The following is a 17899-nucleotide window of genomic DNA, read 5'->3' on the forward strand; positions in this document are numbered from 1 at the left end:
AACAGTACAAAAAAGCCACCAATTACACTAGGAAAAAAATCAGAATTGTTTTTGTTCTTCCCTCCCAAAGCCAAATTTGTTGTTGACAAAGGACAGCTGGACATGTAAAGGGCCCCATTACCTTCAGTAGCTTAGGGCCTCATCAAACCTAAATCCAGCCCTGTATAGACAGAAGTTAAGCTATCCCTGTCCAGATAGGGGCGCAGCTGGGCCACCAACCAAAGCTGATGGAAGGCACTCCTAGCCACCAAGGCCACCTGAGCCTCAAGCAACAGGAAGAGGATCCCGGAGTACCCCCAAGCTACGAACCCACTCCTTCAGAGGAAGTATAACCCCATCAAGAGCAGACCATCTCCCACCCATCTGGTCTAGGGAACCACCCACTAACAGTGCCTCAAGTCTTATCTGGATTGAGCCTCAGTTTGTTGCCTCTCATCCTGTCCATTACCGAGGCAAGACAACGATTTTGCGCCATGTGTGCAGGTTAGATCCAGATTCAGTGTGTGAAATGGAATTCCCTTTCAAATCAATGGGACCCAGATTCAACCAACTTGGGTTTCCACCACGTACAACACAAGCTGTAATCCGAAACACACTTGAAGGGAAATAAATCCAATTGAGCTCAGTAGGGCTTACCTCAGACAAAACATGTTTACAGAGTCTGGCTACAAGTGTCTGCTCCTGATAATCAATAGTGCTTAAAGTATTTTACACACAGAATTGGAAAGCCCTTCTTAAACGCTTTGCTAGCTAGACTGTTGTCAGAGAGTGTTTTTTTAAAAAACCTCCAGGAAGTCTTGAGGCAGCTATTGAGGTTTGCATTTCATTTGCATGTCGTCAACATTTGTTATGCAAAGGACTGCAAAGGATTATCTTGTTCCCAGTTCAAAGCAAAGGATTAAATTATTAGCGAAGCAATTCTCGGCAATGGAAGCTGGAAGTTCGTGTTTGGTCTCTGGCATTTGAGGCCTGCTGCAAAGTGGACTTTTCAGTCCTGAATGGCAAAAAAGGAAAAACACCCTCACCTGCTTTTCCACCCACTGGGGTAAAAGATACAGGTAACAGTATCCCCTCTACATCTCCCTGTGGGTGTAAAATCAGCTGGAAAGGAGAAGGTGAGGTGGGAAATGGCTGGAGGAGAAAGGGTTAAGCAGCCCCTCCACTGCCATTGCCGTTGAGATAATATCCACAGTCCTCCTTTCCAGGGAAAATCTTATACAGGATGCAATTGTAGATAAGAGACATCACCTTGCCAACAAAGGTCCGTATAGTAAAAGCTATGGTTTTCCCAGTTGTGATGTATGGAAGTGAGAGCTGGACCATAAAAGAAGGCTGATCGCCGAAGAATTGATGCTTTTGAATTATGGTGCTGGAGGAGACTCTTGAGAGTCCCATGGACTGCAAGAAGATCAAACCTCTCCATTCTTAAGGAAATCAGCCCTGAGTGCTCACTGGAAGGACAGATCCTGAAGCTGAGGCTCCAATACTTTGGCCACCTCATGAGAAGAGAAGACTCCCTGGAAAAGACCCTGATGTTGGGAAAGATCACAAGGAGAAGGGGACGACAGAGGACGAGATGGTTGGATGGTGTCTTCGAAGCTACAAACATGAGTCTGAACAAACTGCAGGAGGCAGTGGAAGACAGGAGTGCCTGGCGTGCTCTGGTCCATGGGGTCACGAAGAGTCGGACACGACTAAACGACTAAACAACAACAACAACATCGGAATCTTGAGGATTCCACAGGAACGTTCCCAGGAGGATGGCTAAGTAAAACACTGAAAGTGCCTGTACATTTTGCCTTGTATCCCAGGTTCTACAAATACTATAAACAGGTTCCTAAACAAAAATGAAAAGCTGGGCATCTGGGAATTATGGTTCACTGGGCGGGAGCCGACCCCTTACCCTCCCCACCCATGGATGTCCGTGTCAGAGGACACCGACTGCAACAGAGAAGGCACCATCTTGGTTATAATGCTATGCAGAGATTTGCAAGGCAGCCTCACTTCTGGAAAGAGGCATAGAGAGCATGGCTGCGTACCCACCTTGATGCACATTTAAAGCACATTTCCTCCACAGCAAAGGATCCTGGGAACTCGTTTGTTAAAGGTGTGGGAATTGCAGCTCTGTGAGGTGTAAACTACAGCTCCTAGAATTATTTTGGTGATGCGATGCACTTTAAACGTGTGGTGTGGATGTGACCCAAGTTGCAGGGATGCAAGTGGTGATGTGGTCTAAACCACTGAGTCTCTTGGGCTAGCTGATCAGAAGGTTGGTGGTTCAAATCCCCGCAATGGGGTGAGCTCCCGTCGCTCTGTCCCAGCTCCTGCCAACCTAGCAGTTTGAAAGCACACCAGTGCAAGTAGATAAATAGGTACTGCTATGACAGGAAGGTAAACGGCATTTCCGTGCATTCTGGTTTCCGTCACGGTCCTCCGTTGTGCCAGAAGTGGTTTAGTCACGCTGGCCACGTGACCCGGAAAGCTGCCTGTGGACAAACGATGGCTGTCTCGGCCTGAAAGCAAGATGAGTGCCGCAACCCCATAGTCGCCTTTGACTGAATTGTCCAGGGGTCCTTTACCTTCTACCTTTACTTAGCAGGCAATCAAAACAAAATAAAATAATTCCTTCCAGTAGCACCTTAGAGACCAACTAAGTTTGTTATTGTTATGAGTTTTCGTGTGCATGCACACTTCTTCACGAAAGCTCATACCAATAGCAAACTTAGTTGGTCTCTAAGGTGCTACTGGAAGGATTTTTTTTTAATTTTTTTTTGACTACAGCAGACCAACACAGCTACCTACCTGTAACTTAACAGGCAATGTTGATTATTCTGGGTTTTCTTCCCTGCTCTCTCCTTGATCTTAGTAAGTTATAAATTATAACGTATTTCCATATATATATATATCGGTACAATCCTAGGTATGAATACTCAGAAGGAAATCCTAGCAAGTGTAAGGAGACTTCCTCCTCCTAAATAAGCATGCAAAGGGGGACTGGCTGAGATGACTGGCAGAATCCGCGACCAAGGAAAAGAGACGATGGAAGAAGATTGGAAGAAATTTAAAATTTATCTTAAGAACTGTTGTAAAATCAATGAGTGCTAAAATGTCATGGGTAACGTAAAACAGAATTGCAGCGATAAATGATTGGGTAAGAGAAAAAGGAAAGAAAGTGAATCATAAGTAATTGAAATTAGGGGTTGCTGAAAAAGTTCAAAACAGGGATGCAGAAAAGGGAGGTATGGGGAAGTCGTTGAAATAAGGCTTAAGAAAAAGAGGTTATGAAATTATACGTGTTTATATGTTTGTTTGTCTATGTATTGTTAGTTGTAATGTGTTTTAATTTATGTTGGAAAATCAATAAAAATTTATATATAAAAAAAAATAAGCATGCAAAGGATTGCAGCCTAAGTCAATCACCGAAATTGCTCGTCAGTTCAAACAGCTGACTCAGCAGGCAGGCAGAATTGGTACCATCCAGCAATCAATTTTTATCTATCTAGGGCACTTGATGCCATTTAAATAATCACTGCAGCTGCTCCCACACCACAATTCATTTTCGGCACGGTTATATGTATTACTCTTTCCATTCTGCAACTACTCCAGGGCTTAATAGTTTTCTACAAAAGCTCAGATCCTCCCGTCATGTGATTCATTAAAAATGACTTTTTTATGACTAAAGGACAGATGAATGGACCCTTTGTGTCAGGCGGTTTTAATAAGGCTGGAAATGACCTTGGATTTATCTTGCCCTAGTTGTTTTCACGATGTAACCGACCTAAAACAAATACATTCCATCTCAGCTTCATGCAGCTCTCCCTTGTGCTCCAGCTCAGGATCAGAGGCAAAGCACAACAGATCAGGAAGTGCACCTGCCCATTTAAAAAGCGAAATTAAGGGAAGATGGCGTTCTTCTCCTTCCCTCGGAGCTGGACCTCAGTGTCCGGGCTGGACGATGGAGCTCCTTCAGGTATAAAGGGCTGAAGACGTGAGGACGTTCAGGGCTTTCCCATACTGAGCTATCCCATCTTATGCAGTAGCTGCACAATGTCTAGCTTTTATTGAGTGTTTATTCTGATTTGTTTTGGGAGAAGTTATAGGGCAAAGAGTATTCATCCTTTTTTTTTATTGCAAGGTGTTTACAGGGTATTCCCATTATTCATTAGTTCATCTCACGCGTTTCAATGCATCAAATAACAAGACCACCTTTTTTAAAAAAATACAGTGGTACCTCGGGTTACAGATGCTTCAGGTTACATACGCTTCAGGTTACAGACTCCACTAACCCAGAAATATTACCTCAGGTTAAGAACTTTGCTTCAGGATGAGAACAGAAACCATGCTCCGGCGGTGTGGCAGCAGCAGGAGGCCCCATTAGCTAAAGTGGTGCTTCAGGTTAAAAACAGCTTCAGGTTAAGAACGGACCTCCGGAACGAAGTAAGTACTTAACCTGAGGTTAACACACTGTAGGTGTGTTAGGGCACCAGAGTGGCTCAGTTTCCATTTAACTGCACCAACCTACAGTTCTGATATGCATAGGAATCCCTCTGGCAAAATATTGACATTCTGGAAGTTCCTAAAGCCATCACTGCTGCTAAACTGAATTTGGGACTTTTTCCTGTATCGTGTGGGCTTCTAGAACTGCATAACAATTCCCCGCTAAGAAGGCGAGAGAAGAAGGCCACAGAACAACATCCATCCTAATCTGCCACATGAAGATTTGCAATTATGCCCTCTAAGAACTGACGGAATGGAAGTAATGTTTTGTGATCTTGTTATTTCTGGAGCCGGGCCAATCTGACAACACCGCAAGATCAACAGTGTGATGTAACCTCAACTAAAAAATAAAATAAAATTATTCCGCTTTTTCACCTAGGGGCACCCACCTTCGAAAACAATGATTTGATTTCAACTTTTCCAACACGGGTTTCGTTTTCTGCTGTGTGCTCTCATTCCCCCTTCTGGGATGGAGAATAGTAGTGCCTGCTTCGCTAGCTAACTTCTCTCAATGCCTGCCAGAATTGGCACCCGATCATGAGAATTAAATAGGTTAAGAAGGGGGAATTACGCACTGGCAATAGTGTGCAAATTGGATCAGAGCGCATGGAGAGTAAATCCTCCACAGGCTTGCTCACACCTGCTGCCCCCCTCCCACCTCACCCCCCCTCCTCTGGCACGCCAAGGCTTAGTAGCCATAGGAACAGGAGGGAGGGAGGTGTTTGATGGACGGCTTATCAGCCCCTACAATCCCGCAGCCACTCACTCCCCTGGAGAACTCTTGCAGGACAGCAAAAATCCAACAGCTTGGATTCGAAGGCCCTGTCTGCACCCGTAGGGCTAAAATTCCCAGAGTTCCCTGGGAAGAGGGATTACCCAGCTAGAGCATAGCTGTCACAGATTTGAAAATATGGGACCAGCAGCCTCAAAAATAAGGGATTAGCAGCCAAAATAAGGGATTTTCAGAGCATAGGTATGTTCAACTTCTGAGCCCCTCCGAGCCAAAGGCAGAAAGCCCAGCCAGCAGCCAAACGAAGCCTCAAGCAGTGGTTCCCACAGCGCAGCAACCCGGCAAAGGGGATGCAGCAAGGGAAACCACTGTCACCTCTCCGCTGGGAAGCGCTGAGCAAAGGCGAGTCCCCAGGCAACGCGGCCGATTTAATTGGCACAAGGCATGCAAGCTCCACCCCCCAGTCATTCTTAGACTCCTTATTGGGTGAGCAACGCAGCCAAGCAACACAGTTGGAGCCTCCCTCCTCCCTGGCCGGCAGGGAGGGAGGGAGAGGAGCTGCTTCCTTTGAAACCCAGGAAATTTAAGGGACATCATCAATAAGGGACAGCAGCGGGTCACGGCGCTGGGATAAGGGACTTTCCCACCAAATAAGGGACGGTTGACCGCTATGAGCTAGAGGGTGGGGAAAGACTCTTACCTGGGACTCTAGAGAGCCCCTGCCACTCAGCGTAGACTAGGAGTGGGGAACCGTTGGCCCTCCAGCTGCTGAACTACAATTCCCATCAACCCAAGCCTGGGCAATGGCAAAGGTAGATGGGAGTTGTAGTTCAGCAACATCTGGAGTCTGGTTACCAGATGTTTTTCAATGAATCCGGGGACACTTTTTTTTTTTAACGGAGTAGAAACAGGGAGTCAGTAGTGGGGATGGTGAGACAAAAGACCCTGGGCCCAAGCACATATGCATATTGTATAAAGGTGCATAGCCCTTCTTTCACACCCTGTGAAACATACCGTATTTTTCGCTCTATAGGATGCACCAGACGATAAGACGCACCTAGTTTGGGTGGGAGGAAACAAGAAAAAAAAATTCTGAATCCCAGAAGCCAGAACAGCAAGAGGGATCTGGCTTCTGGGATAGCCTCTTGCTGTTCTGGCTTCTGGGATAGCCGCTGAAGCCTCTCCCGGGCAGCGAGATGAAGGCTCCCCTGCCCAGAAGAGGCTGCATGTGCGTAAGCTGCCCTCTGTACCTTCCCCCATCTCCCGCAAGAACTGCGCACTCTTTAAAGGGAGTGCGGTTCTTGGGGGCTTTTCTGGGAGGTGGGGGAAGGGACAGAGTTGCGCGCTCTGTCCCTTCCCCCCACTTCCCGCAAGAGCCGCGCGAAGCCTCCGCATGGCAGTGGGGAGCCTTCATCCCGCTGCCCCACGGAGGCTTCGCGGGGGCTATCCAAAAGCCAGAATAGAGGGAGCACTGCGCAGCGGTCCCTCTAGCTGGTCTAGCTTTGTGTGAAACCTCCGCAGGGCACGGGGAGCCTTCATCCCCGTGTCCTGCGGAGGCTTCTGGGGCAGCCTGTGAAGCCTCCGGAGGGCAGCGGGCTGCCTTCATCCCACTGCCCTGTGGAGGCTTTGTGCAGCTAAGCCAGAAGCTAGAACAGTGAGACGGAGTGCTGCGCAGCGCTCCCTCTCCCTGTTCTGGCTTCTGGCTTAGCCGCGCAGCCTGCATTCACTCCATAACACACACACACACACATTTCCCCTTACTTTTTAGGAGGGAAAAGGTGCGTCTTATAGAGCAAAAAATACGGTAAATGTGCAGAGTTTTTTAAAAACTGGGCAACGGCGCACCACCCGTCCGTGACTCCTGAGCCTTCCCCAAACTCCTGCCCCCTTCTCCCTTTGTTTTGACAGATCTGGGGGGCCTCGGGAGTCGCGGGCGGGTGGCCATTGCTGAGGAGGGGTGCAAGGCACACGGTTTCTCTGCCAGGCAAGGTGCAAAACCCTTCTTTCGCACCCTGTGAAACATAAATGCCCAGAGTTGTCTTTTTTAAACTGGGCAACGGCTGGCCGCCCGCGACTCCCGAGCCTCCCCCGATCAGTCAAAACAAAGGGGGCAGGAGATCTGTACCGCCGGACGCCCCCAGTTTCCCTTTGGCAGTGGCGGCAGCAATGGCAGTCAGCAGCCCAGAGCCAGCCTGGTAGCGCAGTTGACTTTGGCTGGCTTCAGGAGCTGCTTGCTGCCATTGCGCCTGCCATTTTTCCTCTCCGGAAGTCCCCATAAGATGTGTTGCATGTTTCCTGGGGACAGATTTGCAAATCTGGGGACTGTCACCGGGAACCGGGGACATCTGGTAACCCTCATCTGGAGGGCCAATGGGTCCCCCCACACCCCACAGACATTAGTGATCTGGACAAGCCAACGGTCTGGTTCAACATAAGGCAGCTTTCTGGGTACGCTTCTGTTCCATCTAGCCTGAGAAGCAAGGCTGAGAGACCCAGGCCCTGCTATGCAAGGGATAGTGTCATGTCTGCTTTGCTCCACCCACTTTTGCTGCTGGCCCCATCCACCGATGGCATGCAGCCCCACAAGGCCTAGAATTGTAGAGTCGGATGGGACCACGAGAGTCATCTAGTCCAGCCCCCTGCAATGCAGAAACGTTTTGCAGAACGCGGGGCTCAAATCCACGACCCTGAGAGTCGGCATCTCACGCTCTACTGACTGAACTATCAGGCATGAGAGAATGCAGCCCGAAGCCAAGAAAGGTTCCGCACCACCACCCCATGCTGGAAGCCAGAAAAAATTGGGGTGAAAGCATGAAAAGGCTCGTTGAGAAGCGCTGAAGGGAGAAGGCACTTCCACAGGTGCAGCAGGGGGAAATTAAGGTTCCCGGGAGGTAGTGCGTTAGACTCTCCATTTCAGGGACATGGGTTCGAGTCCTGCCCTCTGGGCAAAAAAAATTCCTGCATTGCAGGAGGTTGGACTAGATGACCCAAGTGGTCCCTTCAAACTGTACGATGCTATGATTCTATATAATCTAGAGCAGCGGGGAGAAGCCTCAAGCCTTCTCAGCTTCTCTATGGACTTTGGACTACAGTGGTACCTCAGGTTAAGTACTTAATTCGTTCCGGAGGTCCATTCTTAACCTGAAACTGTTCTTAACCTGAAGCACCACTTTAGCTAATGGGGCCTCCTGCTGCCGCCGTGCCGTCAGAGCACGATCTCTGTTCTCATCCTGAAGCAAAGTTCTTAACCTGAAGCACTATTTCTGGGTTAGCGGAGTCTGTAACCTGAAGCGTATGTAACCTGAAGCATATGTAACCTGAGGTACCACTGTATTCTCAAGACTCCACAACTCTCCCTGCCACCTTCCTCGACTGTTCTTGCCTGGCTGATATAGGAACATAGGAAGTTGCCTTATGAGCCAGACCATTAGTCCGCCTAGCTCAGTGTTGCCTACACTGACCGGAAGCAGCTCTCCAGAGTTTTAGGCAGCAGTCTTTCCCAGCCCTACCTGGAGATTTTGGGGGTTGAACCTGAGACCTTCTGCGTGGAAAGCAGATGCCCTTGCCCTGTGTCTTTGAACTCTGATAATACCTCTTGTTTGCAGAGATGGAAGATTGCGGGAGAGGGGAGATGCACAAACTAGCATGCTGTGCAAATGTCAAATTTGCACCCATTGCTATGCTCACTTGTGCCTCGGACCGTGCCCGCCCTCGGGCAAGCGGCCCCCAGAAAGTTTCTCAGGAGGCAATGAGGCCCTCGAGGTGAGAGCAAATCCATGCTCTGTTGGAGACTATGCCTCATTCGCTTAGGAGTAGCCATCGCTGGGGAAGTGAAACTGTGTCTGTACACCCACTTTAGCCACGAGTTCACATGATGAGAATCCCACCCTCCAGCAAATCCTTTCACCTAGAAACCTAGCCTGCCAGGGTTGCAAGCGAACCACCTAATTTTCTACCTGCAGGGATTTTTCGCTGCTGCGTTGATTTGCAAGAGGACGAGGCCACGGAATCAGTTCCGTCCGGTATTTTTTTGCATTCCTCAAGCTGGTTGCATAGCAGCCCAGGAGAATTCAGAAACATGCTGTGACTCACTATGGAATTTCTTACCTGTTTCCCCATCCCTGAGTCTTATCTCTCTATTTCTGTTGAAAGAGGAGGGTGCGGTGCTCTTTGTTGGCCAAGGAGCCACACCTGAAACTCTTTCCCTTTCTTGAAAAGGAAAGGAGAATCTGGTATTTAAACAACGGCGGAGCTCTTACGCCAGAGCAAACAGGTTCGGGGATTGCTGTTATTTGTGTAGGGATTTGAGCTATCATCTTGGCAAAAGAGCTTGATGTTTGGCCTTGGCTTAGATGAACATGAGTGTGTCGGATGTTTTAAGTGTTTAAAGAAAATCAGTGGCAGAGAGAATAAAAACCAACCTACTCCCACCCTTTCAAAAACAAACAGAGCATCAAACTCCGTCAATCAACAATATTGTAATAAAAACCCATGGATAAAGTACACTGGTCCTCCATGCTATTCCCCAAGCAGTAGAACATTATCTTATGTCTCAGATTTTTCTCAGGATGCCAATCGAGGCAGAAAATACAGGTGCTAGATGGGCAAAGCGTGGTGCAGTGGCTAGGACGTTGGACTAAGACTTTGGGAGGTAAAGGTAAAGGTACCCCTGACTGTTAGGTCCAGTTGCGGACGACTCTGGGGTTGCGGCGCTCATCTCACTCTATAGGCCGAGGGAGCCAGCGTTTGTCCACAGACAGCTTCTGGGTCATGTGGCCAGCATGACTAAGCCGCTTCTGGTGACCCAGAGCAGCGCACGGAAACGCCGTTCGCCTTCCCGCCAGAGCAGTACCTATTTATCTACTTGCACTTTGACATGCTTTCGAACTGCTAGGTTGGCAGGAGCTGGGACCGAGTAACAGGAGCTCACCCTGTCGTGGGGATTCGAACCACCGACCTTCCGATCGGCAAGCCCCAGGCTCAGTGATTTAGACCACAGTGCCACCCACATCCTAAGAGTTTGGGAGACCAGGGTTCAAATCCCCACTCAGGCACAAAGCTTGCTGGGGTGACCTTGGACCAGCCACTCTCTCAGCCTAGCCCTACCTCACACGGCTGTTGTGAGGATAAAATGGAGAAGGGAAAGAGCCACATACGCCACCTTGGAGGAAAGGTAGGATATAAACATAATAATAAATACAGTCATACCTTGGTTTTCGAACAGCTTAGTTCCCGAACATTTTGGCTCCCGAACACCACAAACCCGGAAGTGACTGTTCCAGTTTGCGAAATATTTTTGGAAGCCGAACGTCCGACGGGGGCTTCCACGGCTTCTGATTGGCTGCAGGAGCTTCCTGCAGCCAATCAGATGCCGTGATTTGGTGTCTGAATGTTTTGGAAGTCGAACAGACTTCCAGAAGGAATTTTGTTCGACTTCCAAGGTACGACTGTAGTCTGAAAGGCTTCCTAACGGAAATGTTCTTTGGATTAAGGGGAGTGAGGCTGCAGGGACAACTGCAAATTCCTTCATTGCAGGGGGTTGGCCCACATGATCCTTAATGTCCCTTCCAACCCTATATTCTATGAGATATCGATCTATGTGTGTAGCCACTGCCCATCATAGTTCTGGATTATGCAGCCTAGCGGACTAACGATATAAAACTGTTTCATCTGTTCATACAACTTTGGGGAGAAATGGTTATTGTTGCTCAGTTAATGTTCAATAATAGTAATAATAAAATTTTATTTATATCCCGCCCTCCACAGCCGAAGCCAGGCTCAGAGCGGCTAACAACAGTAAAATGATACAACATTATAAAATCATTTCATTATAAAATTAATTCAAATCTGATTAACGGCAACCATTGGGCTAGAGTTCTGTGAGGATTATCAAAGGAGTGGGTCAGGCTGTGACCTGCCTGGCCAAAGGACTGGTGGAACAGCTCTGTCTTGCAGGCCCTGCGGAAAGATGTCAAGTCCCGCAGGGCCCTAGTCTCTTGTGACAGAGCGTTCCACCAGATCGGAGCCACGACCGAAAAAGCCCTGGCTCTGGTTGAGGCCAGCCTAACCTCTCTGTGGCCCGGGACCTCCAAGATGTTTTTGTTTGAAGACCGTAAGTTCCTCTGTGGGACATACCAGGAGAGGCAGCCCCGTACGTACGAGGGTCCTAGGCCGTATAGGGCTTTAAAGGTTAAAACCAGCACCTTAAACCTGATTGATCCTGTACTCCACCGCGAGCCAGTGCAACTGGTATAGCACCAGTGCAGCTGGTATATATACATGCGCATGAAGCCTCAGCTTCAACCCAGCTGCCATCCCAAGCCCCATGGGTAGGATCGGCATGGATGTGCATAGACACTGGTCTTTTCTGTTTTGGGGGACCTCTTCCCACCACCATTGCTGCAGGGAAGAAATCCGAGACACACAGTTCCCAGGACCGCTCTTTGCATCTTGTTGGCTCTACCCGAGAATCCCAACACTAAGGTTCTGCAACTTCAGAATTAAATCACAAACATTCCAGCGCATCAAAATTTCCAGGGCCTTTTTCTGAGCCAAACATGAGGCATGCCCCTCCAGGCAAAGAGGGTGCTGGGGTTTTTCGTTCAAACAAGGTAAAAGAGAGAGAGCGAGAAAGAGTGTTTGGGAAGATGGGTTTGGCAGACAAGAGCTTGTTTTGATTGGTAGCAAGGAGCAACAGTGACTGAGGTTGCAACATGGCCTGAGCATAGCCGTTCCCTTGACAGTGGCTTACAGCAACAATGGAATCTTGCAAAGGAAAACATGAAGGAGCAGCGATAAAATCTGGTCCTCCAAAATTCAACAGTCATGAGCTCTGGGAGACCTCTGTGTTTTACAAGCATGCTTGAAAAATCTCTCAAGCAATTGTTACCGGAGCTGGCGGGCCAAGGGGAATGAAACCAAGCAGATGTCTATGTTAGCATTGCCAGCTGACCATCAATAATGCCCTGGACAGCTCTTGGATTTTTAACAGCCGCCTGATGGGTGCAGATGGATGGCTCAGGATGAGACATAAAATCATAGAATTGCAGAGTTGGAAGGGACCCTGTGGATCATCTAGTCCAACCCCTTGCAATGCAAGAATATGCCGCTGCCCCATATGGGGATCGAACCTGCAACCTTGGTATTATCAGCATCACACTCTAACCAACTGAGCTATACCAACATTCAACGGTTGTGTCAAAAGGCCAACCCAGTGAATTCAGTGAGATTCTGAACCAGGGACTTTTCTACTCATGGTTCGTTCACTCAAGTACTGAATTACGCTGATTCTACGAGTCAAGTTTTTACTTATCCTCTTTTGATTCCACCCTTCCCCCAAGGAGCCCAGGGCAGTGTGACTGGTTCTTTACCCCCTTCTCACTCACAGACACTTTATCTTCACAACAGCCCTGTCCAGTAGGCCAGGCTGAGAGAATGTGCCTAATCCAAAATCACACCAGTGAGCTTCAAAGCTGAGTGGGAGTTTGAAATTGGCTCTGCTCTTAGTCCTAATGGCACTCTAAAGAGATTTCAAAGGGATTTGTTTTGTATTTTTTTTTAAAAAAGCACAGATATTCTCTACGGAGGGGGAAACATTCCCTGAAAGATGATAAATGAAGGGCCCGAAACAGTAAGTATCTGGATTGCATAGGAAGATGCCTTATAACTAACCAGGCTGCGTATAAACTATGCCTTTCAAGCACATTCAATGTACATTATCTCCCTCAAAGAATTCTGGGAACTGTAGCTGGCTCATCATAGAGTTACAATTCCCAGCAATCCTTAAACTACAGTCCCCAGAATTCTTTGAGGGAAATAAAAGGTAAAGATAAAGGGACCCCTGACCATTAGGTCCAGTCGTGACAGACTCTGGGGTTGCGGCGCTCATCTCGCTTTACTGGCCGAGGGAGCCGGCGTACAGCTTCCGGGTCATGTGGCCAGCATGACTAAGGCGCTTCTGGCGAACCAGAGCAGCACACGGAAACGCCGTTTACCTTCCCGCCGGAGCAGTACCTATTTATCTATTTGCACTTTGACGTGCTTTCGAACTGCTAGGTGGGCAGGATTTGAGGGAAATAATGTGCTTCAAATGCACTGAAAAGGTACAGTGTCCACACATCCTTGGCCTTATTGCCCTATCTAGCTCTGCACAGTCTACACAGACTGGCAGCAACCTCTGCAGAACTCAAGACAAGGATCTCTTCCAGTCCTACTTGGTGTTGCCAGGATTGAACCTGGAACCACCTTCACACAAAGCAGGTTTCTCAACCACTGAGCTATGGCCCCCGATACCAGATTCGGTGGAACAGAAGCAAGAGATTTCTGCTCGTGTGATTTCTGGAGGTACCTGGCTGGCTCCTGAATGAAGCAGGGTGCTTGCAGGAGACGGACCATCAGCCCGATCCAACAGAGATGCTCTTGTGTCCTGATGAAACTATGGCTACAGATGTTCCCCTTACCGAACCTCACACGGAAGAACTTACCTTGCAGTGAATACTGGAGATCATCGAAGTCTGTGGAAGACTGCTCTTCGTCACCTGACGGTATCTGAGGAGATGCCATTTCCTCAAGCCCTGGGATCACTGCACATTCCGGTTGCCAAACTGGGGTAAATTTGGGGAAGAGGGAGGAAACAGAAAAGAAAGTTAGTAGATAGGCACATCAGGATTTCACCTTCAGAAAAGACAGCTTGTGAATCACCCTGCAGCCTTGCTTCTGTTTTTCAAGATTTTCTCAGATTATCTGGATCAAGGCTACGCCTTCTTTTTGAATCGTAAAGCAGCTAACGCTATTCTTCTGGGTCCTATTCATTTCTAACAGCTGGCTAACCTCCAGGTCTGGAAATCCCATTGCTGGAATATGCAGGAAACAGATCTGGATTCAAAGATTTGCGGTGTTGATTTGCAAGGGATGCGAAAGATTTGAAAGGTTGATGGTGTCTCCTGGGTAATTTGGGGCCGTCTATCGTGTCTACCCTCAGGGGCGCTGCTTTTCTTCTGCATCTCCCCCCCCCCCAACCACCGCCCCTCATTAAATCTTTCGCTTTGCAAAGTTCTTTTCTTGCTCAGCAATTATTGTAGCGGGTTTGAAGCAAAAGTCGCTGAGCCCACAGAAGATTAAAATGCAACTAAGAAAGTGATGTTGCCTGACACACCGAGCACCATTGTTCTGGCTCTATCTGTATCTTAGCTACCACAGTGTACCCCTGCAAGTTCCAAATGCAACAGAGTTTATTTTTTCAGCCCTGAACCATGACCACCCTTTCTTCTGCAAAGGCACCCTCATCAATCGTGCGCAACCTTGGTGTCTTCCAAATGTATGTGTAAGGTTCGTGCACGTGACTGCAATAGGTCTGCTCAGCTAGATGATGAAATTTTATATGTTGTGCATATATGTACACACACAAGCACACACACTGGGGGAAAAGTGAACGAGAGCCAAAGAAATCCGACCTTCACCCAACACACACAAAAGATAATAAATTTACAGTCCTCCCTATTGTGGGAGATGCCCAGCTCACAGTGTGTGTGTTTTTATAAGTGATTGCTTCAGATCTAAATTCCTGGTGCCTTGAGAAATGTACCCCTTTGCTTCCATTTACTCAGTCCCATGATAGGCTTAGAGGGACGCAGGTGGCGCTTTTGGTTAAACTACAGAGCCTAGGACTTGCCAGTCAGAAGGTCAGCAGTTCGAATCCCCGCGACGGGGTGAGCTCCCGTTGCTCGGTCCCTGCTCCTGCCAACCTAGCAGTTCGAAAGCACATCAAAGTGCAAGTAGATAAATAGGTACCGCTCCGGCGGGAAGGTAAACGGCGTTTCCGTGTGCTGCTCTGGTTCACCAGAAGCGGCTTAGTCATGCTGGCCACACGACCCGGAAGCTGTATGCCGGCTCCCTCGGCCAGTAAAGTGAGATGAGCGCCGCAACCCAGAGTCGTCCGCGACTGGACCTAACGGTCAGGGGTACCTTTCCCTGTATGATAGGCTTTAAAAATGCCTCCAGACAGAAACATGATTTCGTCCACTTCTGACCATAAGAGCTGTTTAGCAGCGGAACGGTCTCCCTTGGGAGGTTGCGGACTCTCCTTCCTTGGAGGTTTTTAAGCAGAGTTTGGATGGCTATCCGCCCTGGGTGCTTTAGCTGAGATCCCTGCATTGTAGGGGGTTAGACTAGATGACCCTTGGGTCCCTTCCAGCTCTACAATGCTACGATTTTAAAAAGCAGCAGAACAATCCACAGTTGACTGACAGGACTCCTTGCTTCAGGATGCTCTAATGTAAAAATGAAGAGACAGGAGGAATACGCGGTAGGCAGACCCGTCAGTGGAAACATAGCTTGGTGCAGGCAAAGGACAAACCTCTAGCACACTCTGCATTCAAGGAACAGAGGCTGGGAGATGGTGAAATGAAACAGCCTGGCTGGAATGTAATACTGGGGTCTTGGTGGGCACCTTGCAGATGCAGCCCCTTGGTCTAATTTAATGTCGTCCTCACTCTGATTTGAAAAGCCTTCTGCGAGTGGTCAGTTCACATCTCTGGCCAGAGCAACCAGACTCTCCCCGGGCAGGCAAAGACAGAGAGAAAAGAAGGTGGAAGAAAGAGAGAGCAATGGCCTTATTTGCTCTGGTGCTGGCTCCGCCATGAACGTCTTCCACACCCCCAATCACCATGCAGCCCTCAACAGATAAGCCCTGAAGGAATGTAGCCCCTGGCGGAAAAAAAGTTGTCCAGCCCTAATTTAGTGTTACGTGTACAAATCTTAGACTCACATTCTCTCCTCTTCTCCTGTCACAACTGAGATGAGGCAATTGAAAGTTTTCACCTAACCAAGGTTACTTTCAGTCGAAACTAGCTTGTTCCCCTACACTATAGTTAGGACTAGCCACAGTTTGTCTGGGTTCAGACGTAAGAACCGTGGCTAGTCCTAACTACAGTGTAGGGGAACAAGGCAGTTTCAAACCATAAGATTATGACCCTGGCTTTCCTCCCTAAACCATAGACTAGCCACGGCTGTCAGTTCTGATGAAACAACTACAGTTAATGGAAAACAATAAAAAGGCATTCCTTATACTAGTGAGTCTCCTTGCGATGGGATGGGGAGCCATCTCAAGGAAGCGGTGTGTCACAATGAACTGGCAATGTACTAGCCCAAAATTCCTGAAATAAGAGCAACTTAAAACTCAGAGGTTGTGGACTGGAGTGAATTGGCAGCTTCCTTCATGCCTAGACCTATCTATTTGAGCAAAAGGAACATTCCTAGCAATGCACTGTTAAAAATCAGGACAGAAGCAGATTTTGGGAAACTTCCTGGGCAGATGTGGGAGGGCTTCGTAGGACTGGCTTCCAGTTTCATTTTTAATACTGAACAGAGAGCTGGCCTGTTTTATTTTTGGACACACTGGAAGGCGGGAATATCAAGTTGCTGCCAGCAATTCTTACGCAAAACCATTTCCCCCCTATTCAGTTATAAACTTAGGACCAATGTGGGCACACAGAAGTTTGTACTACATAATGATACTACCTATGAGGGAGAGGGCATGTGTCAGTGTTCTGCTATTATTAATAAAAATCTGATCCTAAACCTCTGCTGCCTTGCAGGACATTTTCAGAAGAAAAGCCTCAGGAGTAAAAAAAATCAATCTGAAGTAGAGTCCTGAAGATGGTTGGATAGCGCCTTGTCCACCTCCTTTCATCAACTCCTGCAGCCAAGCTGGTGCCAAACGTCTTGCTCTGCTTTCCTTTGGACCAGATCAGCGAGGTGAAGAGGAGGGTCTTGTCATCTGGGCATCCCAGGACCTCCATACACACTGCCCAGTCTTGCACCCCAGGAAAGTCACCTTGGTGCTGCTAATGCAGCAGTTTAGTCTTCACCCCGGGATGCACACTCCATTGTTTCTCGCGACAGATGGATGCCAACAAAACTGGCCATCCTACACCGCAGGGTAGGGACGCGGGTGGCACTGTGGGTTAAACCACAGAGCCTAGGACTTGCCGATCAGAAGGTCGGCAGTTCAAATCTCTGTGACAGGGTGAGCTCCCGTTGCTCGGTCCTGCTCCTGCCAACCTAGCAGTTCAAAAGCACGTCAAAGTGCAAGTAGATTAATAGGTACCACTCCAGCAGGAAGGTAAACGGCATTTCCGTGCGCTGCTCTGATTCGCCAGAAGTGGCTTAGTCATGCTGGACACATGACCCGGAAGCTCCCTCGGCCAATAAAGCAAGATGAGCACTGCAAACCCAGAGTCAGTCACGGCTGAACCTAATGGTCAGGGGTCCCTTTACCTTTACCTTACACCGCAGGGAGAGGCTAGGAGAGCCTGAGACTCCCTGCTCCTGCAGTAGCTTGTGCTATGAGAAGAGAAGAATGCCTTGAAAAACGAAGGCGCCTTGGATGTATCTATGACTTCATGACTCCTGGAGCTGCGAAGAATCCTTGTGCCACTGAAGCCCTCCCTCCCTGCCAATATGCCAGTGGTGATATCATACCCAGGGCAGGAATAAGCACGCACGTGGCTTCCCTGGCAGCCTCTGCTGCAGCTGACAAACATGCCAGAGGCGTTGCCACCACTGTCGATCAAGCCCAGTCCTATCCCTCAGCCCAGGCTGACTGGTTTTAGGGGGGAGTGGTGATCCCAGCATTAACTGTGGAGAGGATGCCTGCCCCCTATTCCTGCCTGA

At 48.6% G+C, this 17899-nt stretch overlaps 1 protein-coding gene across 11 annotated transcripts in view; it reads right to left on the reverse strand.

Moving 5' to 3' along the window:
- The window catches only part of SYNE2 (spectrin repeat containing nuclear envelope protein 2), a 256417-nt gene that overhangs the window by 225295 nt on the left and 13223 nt on the right, over window positions 1-17899 (reverse strand). For 9 of the 11 annotated variants that reach the window (XM_083607758.1, XM_083607756.1, XM_083607761.1 and 6 more), the window contains exon 2: window positions 13711-13830. In XM_083607758.1, the coding sequence (XP_083463884.1) occupies window positions 13711-13830 (120 nt within the window). Of the gene's footprint in view, window positions 1-13710; window positions 13831-14056; window positions 14393-17899 lie in introns of those variants that run through there. The other 2 variants (XM_083607762.1, XM_083607753.1) reach the window with 2 other exon arrangements.

Source organism: Podarcis filfolensis (assembly GCF_964270895.1).
Source record: "Podarcis filfolensis genome assembly, chromosome: 1".
Lineage (NCBI taxonomy): Eukaryota > Metazoa > Chordata > Lepidosauria > Squamata > Lacertidae > Podarcis > Podarcis filfolensis.